This window comes from Dryobates pubescens, chromosome 5 (assembly GCF_014839835.1).
Source record: "Dryobates pubescens isolate bDryPub1 chromosome 5, bDryPub1.pri, whole genome shotgun sequence".
Lineage (NCBI taxonomy): Eukaryota > Metazoa > Chordata > Aves > Piciformes > Picidae > Dryobates > Dryobates pubescens.
The window spans coordinates 23,332,744-23,345,945 of NC_071616.1; the positions used below are offsets into that span (position 1 = coordinate 23,332,744).

General features: G+C 46.2%; 1 protein-coding gene across 3 annotated transcripts; it reads left to right on the forward strand.

Annotated features, from left to right (window-relative positions):
• The first annotated feature begins 2,191 nt into the window (after positions 1–2,191).
• On the forward strand, positions 2,192–10,162 carry CKB (creatine kinase B). Of its 3 annotated transcripts, none has more exons than XM_009904910.2 (8): positions 2,192–2,273; positions 3,223–3,435; positions 4,571–4,725; positions 5,568–5,700; positions 6,605–6,776; positions 8,208–8,331; positions 9,028–9,217; positions 9,797–10,162. In XM_009904910.2, the coding sequence occupies exons 2-8, from the start codon at positions 3,243–3,245 to the stop codon at positions 9,973–9,975; spliced, it is 1,146 nt and encodes a 381-aa protein (XP_009903212.1). In that variant the 5' UTR covers positions 2,192–2,273; positions 3,223–3,242; the 3' UTR covers positions 9,976–10,162. The 3 variants fall into 3 exon arrangements, with proteins under 3 accessions (XP_009903212.1, XP_009903220.1, XP_054017768.1); XM_009904918.2 differs by lacking the exon at positions 3,223–3,435 and adding an exon at positions 3,903–4,090; XM_054161793.1 differs by having other exon boundaries at positions 2,200–2,273; positions 3,260–3,435.
• The last annotated feature ends 3,040 nt before the right edge of the window (positions 10,163–13,202 follow it).

Consider the following 13,202-nt stretch of genomic DNA (forward strand, 5'->3'; position numbering starts at 1 on the left):
GACACACAGCACAGCATCTATAATTAAGTCACTGGGGAAGCTGGCATGGGATGCTGTAACAAAGGTAGGATCCAATTTACACACAGCTTTCAGGAAATCTGAAAATGCTGTCTGAATAAAACACAGTGAGGTAATGGACACCTCTGACTTCCTGCAAGCTAGAAATTTGTCAAGTAGTGGTAAGAAAAAGGGAACAGAGGGCACAGTTTATTAAACATGTAAATTGGATATATTTGGGTTGTTACACACCTGTGACTTTCTTTCCACGTCTTCTTTCCATAAAAAAGTTCTGTGAAGAAGAGGTGTCTGTGTCAGAGGTGCTTTAATGAATGGCACATTGAGACTATCATCTTGTAATAATGGCTGGCATTCCCTGCTCTTCAAGGCTGGGACGGAAAGACTGTACCAAATGAATACAATGGATCCTTCAGTTTTAGTTTAGAGGTGACCTTGACTCCACAAATCTACACAACAATTATAATACAGAACAGCTGATTGCTTCTGTGTTTGTGTGGCAATAAATGATACACTTTTATTAATTTTTTTGTGAAGAAAAGCACCACAAAAATGTGGTATGATGCAAGAAAAAAATAAACCCTGAGTGTCTTACATGAAAAAACACATCAGATCTGTGCAACTGAGGTCATCCAGCAGTGTTAGATTTATTTTGAGGATTCTGAGTAAAATTTTACACTTACATTCATTTAATACTTGCTTAACAATGGCATTATTTGCAATTTACACTATTCTGAAGCATGAGCTTTGTCTGAGACTAGTAAAAGATAAGGGAATATTTTTTGAGGTTAAAAAGGCAGAGGAGACCTAAAGAGAGGATTTGTTCTTTGATATGAGAGGTAAGAGACCAGACTTGTACAGATGTTGAGTCCTTGGCTTCTACTGGAGATCTGTATACCCAGCATCTCAGTCTACCAGACCTGGAATAACTTGAAAATCTGGATGGCAGCCAACACAACACATTTTTATTTGAAACAGTCTGTGCTTTTAATTTTGTAATGATTTTCTCCATATGTATATTAAAAACAATCCTAAGCAGTTCTGTGAAATGCACACGCTTCTCATTGTTGGGGTGAGGGTACTGATTGTGGTGCTGAAAGAATTGTGGCAAAGAAAGAGTTTCGGCTGATGTCTCCTGACATTCACCACCTTTGTCAAACAAAGGAGCTCTGCAGCTTAGATGCACATTCACGTGGGTAAGTACACTCCATTTGGACAGGAGGATAAACATGGGCTCTGTTGTGAGAAATACACATCAGAGAAAGATAAACTGTTATGTATAGATGGAAAGTCAGATCAAGATAGTGATTAATGTAATGTTGCAGTACATTTATTTCTACAAACAATGGGATTCTCACCTGCATCTTAGCTTTGGGACGAATCCTGCACATTCTTACAAGGACACCAGTGGAAGTTGCCATTTCAATTTCAGGTGAGCTTCTGTCTTCAGTAGAAATGAGCCACTCTCCAATAAAGCTTGACTTTTTTGGCATATGACACAATCAGGAGGCTCACTGCACTTTACATAACCACCCTACTGCCTTTCAGACTCAAGTGAACCCATGAATTTGCAGGTGCTGGATGTGAGGCACCAGCCAAGCCCCAGACCCTTCCGCTGCAGGCCGAGGCCACCACCCTGGAGTGCTGGGAGCTGAATGGCAGACCCACAGCCATGTCAGTTGCTGTTGTCCAGTTAACTGGGGGGGGGGGGGCAGTTAATCATTTGTGTGATTCAGGGCATACTGGTCCTGGCTCTACAAAGCCTTTTCTTTTAGGATGGTGGATTATTCTACCTGTTACTGAATCCTCAATGAAGGTGTGATTCTCTGGACAGCAACTGGCCATGTGCCTGTGTTGGTGAGCGATGGCACTACCACCTATGCACAACCCTTGGTTGATAGGATGTGTAAGTGGTTTTCCACACCATTACACGTGCTTAAAGAAGCCACAATGGCCGCTATTGTCAGTCTGCAGCGTCAGTAAAGCCCCAGGGACCCGGTCGCGCCCCTTACTCTCCCACACCCCCCCAGGCTCCCCAAAGTCAAGCAAAATGGCGGCAAGCCTGGGCCTGACCAGCGACAGGGTGCTCGCACCACCCTCCTGCGCCTGGCCCAATGGAATGAATGGGCTATAAATAGCGGCCAATGGGGCGGTGGGTCGCGCTCTATATAAAAGAGGCGCGGCGGCAGCGCAAGGGCTCCACTCAGGCTAGGGCGGCAGTGGGTGTGGAGATCCTTGCTTTTCCTGCGAAGCCCTTGGTAAGTCCCAGGGCTGCCGTAGCGTCCTGCGGCTTTAAAATAGGATTTTGACATTGGGGGGGGGCGGTTATGTACCTTTTTTTTTTTTTCTTCTCCATTGTGTGGGATGGAACCGGTTCGGCTGAGGAGCGGGAACGGGTCCGTGGGTGCGGCGGGGGGCAGTGCGGGGCAGTGCGGGGCAGGGGTGCCCGGCGCGCAGCCGGGCGGGGGACGTCGCGCGGAGCTCCACTGGGGCGCGGCGCAGGTGCTTACCGGGCTTGCCCCCAGCTGGAGCGGGCCCCGCTCTAAAACCAGATTAACCCGGTATTTAGCAGGGTAGTTACATATGCTCGCCCCAGCCAGGTCCCCCGAGGGAGCCGTCTGTTGTATAATGGCTTGTTGGATGCTTCCCTCCGCTCTCAAGTCAGGGAACAGCCGCCGGGCGGTGTTCGCCCTTAGGCTAGGGAGCGACTGGTCCCCCTCGCCCGGCAGCGGCGGGGGAAGCCGCAACCGCTTGTCGACGGCATCGCGGTACCGCCCCGCTCACCTGCCGCCAGGGCTGGGGTCCCGATGGGGCCGAGCCTCTTCCACCCTATTCCCCCGGCAGCCCCGTGCCTGCTCGGCCGCTGCCCCCGCCCCAGAACCGCTGGCGGCGTCTGCCCGGCTTTGCCACGGCCACTCTGCACGGTCTTGGGCGCATCCCTTCCCCCGGGCGGCGCCCCGGAGGAGCGAGGAGAGCCCCCCTGCCTTTGCGGCTGGGCTGTTGAAGGACGGGACGAGGCCGGTGAAGGTGAAGAACTTTGTTCCTTCTTCCTTCCCGGCTCTTGTGGAAGGTTGTGTAGCAACAAGGGTGCAATTGCACGGGTGGAACAACAGCCAAGGTGACCTTGCCTGGGTGCCTGGCTTTCCCCCGGGCACTTCGGAGGCCTGCCAAGCCCCCAGTGATAGGCTTCCCCTCTTTCTCCCTTAGTGACTGCGGTAGGGTCAGACATGCCCTTCTCAAACAGCCACAACCTCCTGAAGATGAAGCACTCTGCTGCTGATGAGTACCCTGACCTGAGCGCTCACAACAATCACATGGCCAAGGTGCTGACCCTGGACCTGTACAAGAAGTTGAGGGATAAACAGACTTCCAGTGGATTTACGCTGGATGATGTCATCCAGACTGGGGTTGACAACCCAGGTAACAGCCGGGGACCGTTAGATGTGCATAATGATCTGTTCTCCCTCCTCACTGGAAGTGCTTCTTGACAATGGCACCCAAAGCTCTTGAGCTGCTGAGGGGCAAATCTCATAAAGCATTGAGAAATGGCTCTAAGCACATGACTGTGTTAAAAGAGGCCTTATTCTATCAAGCTGTGTTCCTTGTTGTGATCTGACATATCAATTCCCAGACACTTCAATTATGTAACTGCTCTGCTAAATACTTTCATTTGGAGGAAAAAAAAAAAAAAAAAGAAAAAGAAAAGGCAACCCACAAATGCATTCTAATTATAACACAACCAGGGGGAAAAAAAAAGTCGGTTTGTCTGGCTGTTCTGGTCTATTCCTATTCCAAACTGGTTATGTGATGTTTCCTAGCACTTCTATGAAAAAAGGGGGAGCAGATGTGTTTACGTGTTAACATTACAGTATTTATTTTCACTCTAGCAATATCAAAATGGCCCAACTAAATAATCAGAGACTGCCTCCTGATGAGGAGTACCCGGACCTGAGCACCCACAACAACCACATGGCCAAAGTTCTAACCCTGGATTTATACAAGAAACTGAGAGACAGAGTCACGCCCAGTGGCTTCACCCTGGATGATGTCATTCAGACTGGGGTTGATAATCCTGGTAAAATGCATTGAGACTGTTTTGTGTGAGCCAGCTGAAGTAACTGGTGCTTTTGAATATGGTGACTTGAAACTAATCTTGTGGAGGTGGTATTTGAGCAGACTACAGAAATACAGCTCTGTCTATAGCAGAAGGAACCAGAAAGCAAAGCATGCTTGCTTACAGCAAAGCATGACTGTTTAGATGTAAAGTTTTATCTGGTGGTCTAAACTAGCTAGTGAAACTGGATATGCTATGCAAACTTGTCCTAAACCAAGCTTGATAAGTGAGCATGGTTTAATGGCAACAGCTATGGATCTCCATAGCACTGCATTTTACTAACTGAAGTGTAAAATGTAGGGTCTCTCCAAATATTTTAATGTAAGAATGCACTTCTAAGTGACTAGACTTACCACTAAAGAACTTGCCTGGTTAGTGCTGTGCTGGAGTACAGCCAAATATCACCCAAACTTAGCTCTTCTGACTTTATTACCACTCCAGGCCATCCCTTCATAATGACAGTAGGATGCGTAGCTGGTGATGAAGAATCCTATGATGTGTTTAAGGAACTCTTTGATCCAGTTATTGAAGACAGGCATGGTGGCTACAAACCAACTGATGAGCACAAGACTGACCTGAATGCTGATAACTTGCAGGTATAAATTTTGATCAATTACTGGTGCCTACTGGTCTGAGAACTGGGTATAATTGTGGGGAACTGCCTAAACTGATTGCTCAGTCTGTCCCCTCACTCTTTACCAGCACAGGTCCACAAGTTGTGATCAGTGCAGTCAGACTTATCAGCTTGCTGCTGCAGGATATTTGTCTGGGTAAAACCAAGCAGCTGGCACTCAGCAGGAGCTTGCTTCATGTGCTGTTGCAGCACAGGTCATGGTGAAGACATTCAGCATGCATTTCCTTGAACTGGGCTGCAGTAGTCAAGCTAAGCAGCACTGTTCTAAGAGTCAAGGACTGTCATAAAACTTACCACTTCCTGCTATCTCACCTGTCATACTAGAGAGTAACTAGTAAATATTACTGCTAGGAGTAAGGATTTCTGCCCATTTCATGGATTTCAAATATTACTGTAGACTCTAGAAATTCCTAGTGCCATGTTGATTGGCTCACCATAGGTTGTCTTGAAAGTATGGCTTACAGTAGTGAATAATTCTCATTTGCAAGAGTAAGCCCCTAGTGAAACAAATTTGCCTTGTGCTGACACCTCTAGATTGCAGATCTAAAGGGGTAATAGAAGCCCAGACTATGGTCTGAAATGGACATGAAGCTGATGGTATCCCTGTCTTTGTAGCCTTAGCCTTGAAACAAGGGTTTGTGTTACATGGATACTTGAGCTAATGGTGAAGAAAATAGTCCTCAAGTAAGACACTGGCTTGCAGGCCAAGTAGTAATTATCTCAGGTCTAAGGTGCCTGCTTCAGTGCATGGGAGCTGCACTATTTAGGGTAGGTATCCTGGTAACTGGTTTCCTAATCGTGCAGGGAGGTGATGACCTGGATCCCAATTACGTGCTGAGTTCCCGTGTCAGAACTGGTAGAAGCATCCGTGGGTACTGCCTTCCCCCACACTGCAGTCGTGGAGAGAGGCGGGCTATTGAAAAGCTCTCTGTTGAAGGTAAAGTGACAACTGGGTGGGTACATTGGGGAAACTGCTTAATTCCTTTGCACAAAGTGTTCTTTGCAGTTTGAAAATGGAGGCAGTTGGCAAAAGCTGCCTTCATCAAGACTCAGTCTGAATATGGAGCCTTCCCTGAAAAAGGCTCATTACATTACAGCTGTCTCAGCATTGCAGTCTGTAGCTGAGAGCAAGAGCACATGTCAGAGGGAAGTTGGACTGCATTAAGTTGACCTCTGCTGATCTTAAAAGCTGCTTTCTGTGTGTGTGGGGAAAGAGGCTGGTTCATTAAGGCTCAAACCTGACATGTAGTAGGTATGTAGCAACTTCAGGGCTTGAGTCATGGCTGCAGTATTTTGTGGCTGCCCTTAATTGACTTTCATTAATGTTCAGGTTGCTTAGAGGTGTAGTCTTGTTCTGGATATGCAATTGATTAAAGCCCAGTTTTCAATGGAATTTTTCAGCTGCAGGTTTTTTCTATTGCCTCTCACCTCCATTAAGTGAGAGGAGAGGAAACACTCAGGGTGCATTTCTGAAGACAGTGTAGCTGCACCAAAAACTCTCAAGGTCAGGGTAACAGTCCTTGATTAGAATAATACTGCTTATTATATTCCTGACCTTGATTTTCCATGGAAGAAAGCATTCCACTTCTACAGTTGAGCAGCAGCAAGGATTCTATATTATAAAGGAACAAAGGCTACTTGTCTAAGTCTGGAAGGTGCAGATAAATCATCTGATACTGCCCTGTGTCCTGTAATGCTGCAAAGGCATTGCCATTGCAGATGAAAGTAAGGGAGGAGCCAATCCCCAGTAGATCAGATGATGCCATACTTCACGTGTGGTCTTTAAAATGCTGAGATTGTTTAGTATCTTGGGTACCAACCTAAAAGTGATTCTCTTTCAGCTCTGGGTAGTCTGGAAGGTGATCTCAAGGGGAAGTACTATGCTCTGAGGAACATGACTGATGCAGAGCAGCAGCAGCTGATTGATGATCACTTCTTGTTTGACAAGCCAGTTTCTCCTCTTCTGTTGGCATCTGGGATGGCACGAGATTGGCCTGATGCCAGGGGTATCTGGTGAGTATGCCTGGAAGGGGAGGAGTTGTACAAAGTCCCTGAAAAATATTGCAGTTGTAGGTCATACTTTTGGGCAAAAGGGCAGCTTCTGAACTCATATTACTGAATCTCATGAGAAAGTTGAGTGGTATCCTCTGGGGAAGTCATATCTAAACCAGCAGAATTTGGACAAGTGTTACTATGCACCACACAGAGCTGGTAGGAGCGAGGCAGCTTGGCTAGCCTGTAACGAGAGCTTCCCCATTCAGCACCGACAATTGAATTGAATCAGCTTATTAAAAGTAAATCACTTCTAAAGTAGTAGATGTGCCACTGCATTCAGCTCATGTCTGAACAGCTTAGAGTAACTTGTAAGAAACCTTAGTGTTGGCTTTCCTCAGACTGGATGCCTTGTCTCATCACTTCTGTTTGCAGAAACTCACTGATGTTGGGCTAGTATGGCTTTACCTGTTCCAGAGATAGGATTTCCTCTCCTGCCCTTAGAGGCTTGGTGACATGAGTTGACTGATGGAGAAGTGTGAAAAGGAAGGACTCTTCTTGTCAGATGTAGGTCACCTACATAAAACTCTACATCTCAGGAGCTTCTGCAGCATAATTAACTTGCTCCCTTGTAAGCCAGTGGCTAGGTTTTTATCAGCTGGAATGCTCCAATCTTATTACTGCAGGTGCCTTATTGCAGCCCAGAGGAAGCATGCTTTTTCTGTAGGTCACCTTTAAGATTGCATCATCTACCTGCAGATTGCCAGCTCAAGATAGCACTGTCATCTGAGCATGACTAATCTACAAACCTGAAGTGTAAATTCCCAGTGTTGTCTGCATAAATAACTTTCCTCATTCTAGTTAATTTTTGATCCTAATCAAGTGGAGAAATTAATAAGTGTAATAAATATTGATGATAGCACTTGCTGCCAGCTGTAAGCTAGGGCAGGAGGGGACCATGGGTGTTCGGAGGTTTTTATAGCATCTCTGAAGAGCCCAAATCTAAACTTAATAGTAAAAACTCAACTTAGTTCCCCATTGTTGGGGGAAAAAATAGTTTGACAGAATTGGACAAAATTCTCAAAAGGCTTTGTTAGACATTGTCAGCATAGTGCCATTATGAATATCACTGTACAAGGCTGCTGCAAAGTCTATACTGATCATCCCTCTGCAGCATGGCTAGATTTTAGAGTTTGATACTGTCACGCTATTGCTCATTCTGACCTCTTTACATAAAGGCAAATTCAAAGTACCTCTTGAATATAGCAGGGTGAAAACCACAAGCTTAACTCTGTCAGGTCCTGCATGGATAGGAGGAGTAAGATTAATGTCTTTGAAGAAGCAACTAAGTGAGCCTTCTGAATGAAACCTACAGTGGTGATAATTTGGTGCTGTTGCAATTATCTTGAAAATACCAGGTGGGATAAATAAGTTGTTTGCCTTGCTTCCTAGGCACAATGATAACAAGACCTTTCTTGTCTGGATCAATGAGGAAGATCACCTTAGAGTTATTTCCATGCAGAAAGGTGGCAACATGAAGGAAGTATTTACCCGCTTCTGTACTGGACTAACACAGGTAAATCAATATTGCCTGAGCTGTAGGAGTAAATGGTTTGTGTTTCTCTGGTTAGAGCTGAGGATGCCAATTCTTTAAGCCTCCTCCAAAATCCTCCCTGGTGGTGCTTCATAGCTGGGGTCTCAGAGAACATCCTGATGGAAGTCCAGAGCTGAGGGCTCTGAAGCACCTACTACACTGGCAAAGCATTGTGACTATGAAATCTAAAATGTGTTCTCTGATATGGCACCCTTATCCAGGTGTCTGAACTGTACTTAAAGGCTTTCTGTGTGACTTTGTAACTCAAGCATTGAGATGCCCTGGGTGGGAAGCGAAATTGGTTGAGTGTGGCAAAGCTGGACTGAAGTTTATAGACTGAAAGTTTTTTTTCAGTTTTGATGTGAACCAGGTTCTTCCCTAATACTAGCATATGTCTCTTGGGCACATCTGTTAAATTAAGCTTCCCAACAGATAGTGACTTACTCATAGTGTAGCTTAAACTTGGCCTGTCTCACTGCTAGGAGCAAGGTTAAGGCTTTAAAAGCCCCATGTTGGTGGCCCTTTCTTCCAAATGGAAAGGGCTTAGTGACTGACGTTAACTTCAAACTGTTGTGGCTGTTGCTATGTAACTGAAGCTGTAAATGAGCACTAATGGATGACCTGGATCCTTCAGGGCAGAGAGCAGCCTCTAAACATCCATTCTGTCTTTATTTATAGATAGAAAATCTCTTCAAGGCCAAAAACCATGAATTCATGTGGAATTCACACTTGGGCTACATCCTGACCTGTCCATCTAACCTTGGAACGGGGCTCCGTGCTGGTGTGCATATCAAGCTACCAAACCTTGGGAAGCATGAGAAGTTTGGAGAAGTCCTCAAGAGGCTTCGGCTGCAGAAACGAGGCACAGGTGAGAAGTGATAGTGATGTCCTAGTCCAAGCTGCCCTAAGACATCTGCAGAAGCTTGACTAAAGTCAGAGCCGTGTGTTGGGCTGGCAGTGTCTGTCAGACCATCTGGAAAGGTACCCTTGTAAAGAGCAGGAAGAGAGCCCAGCCTTAAAACCATATTTTGGAGTTGGGGATGCCAGTGCTGTGCTTAGACCTTACTGTATCTGGATATCTAGATACATCCTTTTGTGTGGTATTCTGAGCACCAGAGAAGGTGGGCCTGGCTGCAGGTGTTTCTGTTATAAGCAGACATGAGAATCCTGATTAACTTCTGCCTAGGAAATAGCCATGGTGTGTACTTCTCACCACAGGTTAGATGGCCTGTGGGTTAAAAGAATAAGGAGCTGGCCTAGTGGCATGCTCAGTGGTTCATGTTGGCAGTCACCTGCAGCTTTAGCTCCCTACATGTAGGAGTGAGGCAGCAGTGGCAGCTTGTAGAGAGCATTCTTGCTGTGTTCCTACCTCAAGCTAGTGAGGCAAGAAAGGTAGATTCACCTGCTCTGTCTGTGGTCAGTGTACTAACTGCATTTTATGCTCCAGGTGGTGTGGACACAGCTGCTGTTGGAGGAGTATTTGATGTCTCCAATGCTGATCGTCTTGGCTTCTCTGAGGTGGAGCTGGTGCAGATGGTGGTGGATGGTGTGAAGCTGCTCATTGAAATGGAAAAACGCCTTGAAAAAGGCCAGTCCATTGATGACCTCATGCCAGCTCAGAAATAAAGCACTTTGTTCTCATGGTTCCTAACTTATTGGATGAATAATAAAAATGTCACTCCAGTTCAAACCCTTGGGGTCAGAGCCCACTTAGTTACACTGTAGAGAAGTCTTCCATCCATCTGTGTTAGAGTTTATTTTTTTGATGGTTGAGATGTTGCTGAAAACAAAATAAAGTATTGTTTTGGCCTGAGATGTCTTCAATGTGTTAACTGAATGTCTTTGAGGTTTAAGTGACTTGGTTTTCTTAGTTATACTGGATGTACTGCTTTGTTTGCTGGCACATCTTTGTCACTGCTGCTGCAGTTTACTTGAGGTGTGGTTAAAGCAGTGTCAAAAGTGAAGCTGTAGTTTGGTTTTAGTTGCTGTAAACTTGAGAACTAGTGCTAAAACATGAGTCACTGCAAACATGCCCTGCCTCCAAGGCTTTGACTTGTACATGGCAGCTGTAAACTGTCATTATCCTAACTAAAGCAAGCCAGGCAGACTCCTGCAAGGAAGGGCAGACAGATCTTGGTACAAAAGACTACTGTTTTCAGACAGGTCCTTCTGGGACTGCAGGGCAATGCTCTGAGATCATGCTTCAGCCCATAATAATACCAACACTAAGGCAGTTTGTGGGGAGGAGATCACATCTTTAGAGATGGGGAGAGAGTCTGTATAAACACCTTGTCTGCCTTTGGGGATTAAGGAGTGAGGTGAACTTTAACTTAAACCCATGCTTCTCTCTAGGTGATTCCAGCTGTGCTAGGGAAGAGATGGAGGCTGTAAGCTGCCAGTTAACAGGAAATCATAGCTTGCTTTCACCTGACTCTTGGCCCATGAACCAGTTGTTCCATGAACCTAAAAACAAGCAGTGTCCTCAATTAAAACATACTAAGTAGTTGGGTTTCTTCCCCAACTGGGTCTGGCTTGTGTGAGCTTACAGTGTTGTATCAAGTAGGTCTGTTCTCCAGGATGGCTGTAGTTGGTGTACACAGGTGCTTGGTGTGCGGAAGCATCACAATATTAACCTACAAGTGAACATTTTCCAGAAGCATTGATCATTAGGGCCTTGGTAACAACAGCTTTTGCAGCTCATGCAAGGTGGGAAGCCAGTAGCACCTGCTCAGTAGCTCTACCTACTGCTAGAACCTGTCTTAAAGAGGGAGTGAGCTGAAAGGTTGATGCATAGCTTCACAGCCTGCAGCTTTATATAGGTTTGTGTAGAAAACTGAAGCTTTCTTTTGTAAAGGCTGTGATATTTCTAAGGCTGTGATTGCAGGCTGTCACTTAGCCAAAGTGATGACTCCAATTCGGGTAAGATAATTACATTTTGGTGAGGGAAAGGCTGAGTGAACATCTCAGATGAGATTATTTTTTTTAAATATATCTTTCTATGTGATTCAAATTTTAGTGAGTTGGGGAGGGGAGATCACATGTAGGAGTTTTGTTCTGTGCTGGCTGATGCTCCTGTCTTTGAGTTAATCAGCACAGGGATTTTTCTGTGTGAGGATTGTGGGAGCGGGGAAGAGAACATGGTGCAAGAGACAACCAGTTGGTTCTGTATATTCTGTAGATTCCCCCCTGCTGTGCTTTGTGTCAGTGTTCACAGACGCTTGGCAAATAGCTGATGCTGCATCTTGTAATCAGAGGGTGTTCATTTAGTGGTGCCTCTCCTCAACACAATGTCATTATTGCACTCACAACAATTATCTAATGGAAGGACATGCCTGAAAACTTGTCTTTTTTTTTTAGCTATACCAGCTGGACTAATAAAAACATCTTTCTCTCTATGCATCTTGTTTCTCCTGTGTCCATCAGAGCTGCCTCATCTAGTTGTCTCAGTTTAGCCTCTGGGTCCCTACACGGAATATGTAGCTGGCTAAAACGTTATAGTCATAGCAGCAAGCTAGTCTTTAATGCTTGCATCCAAGTAGAAAATATTTCTTTTTAATTTGTCTTCTTTCCCACCCACCACCTTTGCTGTGTTCCCTCCTGTTGCTGCCATGAGGAATAACACAACTGTGCTTTTGTTTCGGCTTCTACAAAGCAATTGAAAATAGTCCAGAAAATGAATATGTCATGGCAAAAAGCTGGACACACAGACCTACCCCAGCTGGGACTTGGTAAAAACCTGTGATCGAGAGAGAAACGCAACCTCCCACCCTCTCACCCTAAAAGCTTTGGTTTGATTCTCAGCATTACTCACCATTGGGTTCCTGTTGTGGGCCCCTCAGGTACCATGGCCATAGGAAGTAGGTTGTAGGTAGCAAACCCCTGCATGTGCCTCGGACACCTGAAATTGTGCTGGGCAATGGCACGCTGCTGTGGGTCAGGAGTGCCTTGGCCTCAAACTGAGGGGAGGAGAGGGAGGGTGTCAGTCACTGCTGTGTTTTATACAGGGGAACTGTAATTAGCCCTGCTGACAGAGCCACATGTAGCTTTGCAAAGGTCGTGGGAGGTGGAGTGGCCAGCAGAGCCTGCTGGAAGGGTGAGTCCATGCTCTGCATCACACCCAGTGGTGAAGGCATCATTCCTCACCAAACCTGGAGCAGTGCACCAGCTCCTCTGTTGGCCTAAAAGGTGCTGACCATGGGTTGGCGCAGGCTGGGGGAGGAGAGGGGCCGGAAAGCCCTTTGGGCCGTGCAGGCTAAGCAGCCTAGACATGTGCTTTACCATGTTTCAGCTGAGATTTGGGAGCAGAGATGGTGGCTGCTCTCCCCCTGCCAGGGAGAAGAGCCAAGTTCTGCCAGCTGTAATGCCAGTCTTGTGTTGTCCTCTTTCACTGCCTCCGCATGCCCTGCTCCCATAGGCTGTCGTGCTGTCCGTCAGCTGCTGGCTTGCCACTCAATGCATGCACCTTTCTTGGAACATTTTCTGGGTGAATTTCTTCTTGTCTTTGTCTTTTTCTTCTGCACATTTCTGCTTTCCTCAGGAGAGCAGCTGCCCAGCCCTGGCCTGTGTGCAGTGCCTGTGCCGGCAGCAACCAGCCCAGTCCCCTTCCCTTTCTGCACACTCTGGCACAGGCAGCTTGTTGCCTGCTGGGACCCCAAGGTTCTTATTCAGGAAATCGAGCTGCCTGGGAAACCATTTGCCTCTCACATTAGGCATTCTGGCAGTAGACTGCCCATAAATGGTCCTTATTCCACTTTCATGCCTTCTACTGGAAAACTATTTGTGGTCTTTTACCCACTTGTGGACTCAGCCACACAGAGGATAGTGGTAGAATCAGCATTATGACATCAACTCTG

Coding starts and splice junctions, on each gene's coding strand:
- CKB (XM_009904910.2), top strand. CDS start 3,243: ATGCCCTTCTCAAACAGCCACAACCTCCTGAAGATGAAGCACTCTGCT. Junction 3,436..4,570: donor GACTGGGGTTGACAACCCAG/GTAACAGCCGGG, acceptor TTACCACTCCAG/GCCATCCCTTCATAATGACA. Junction 9,218..9,796: donor GCTGCAGAAACGAGGCACAG/GTGAGAAGTGAT, acceptor TTTATGCTCCAG/GTGGTGTGGACACAGCTGCT.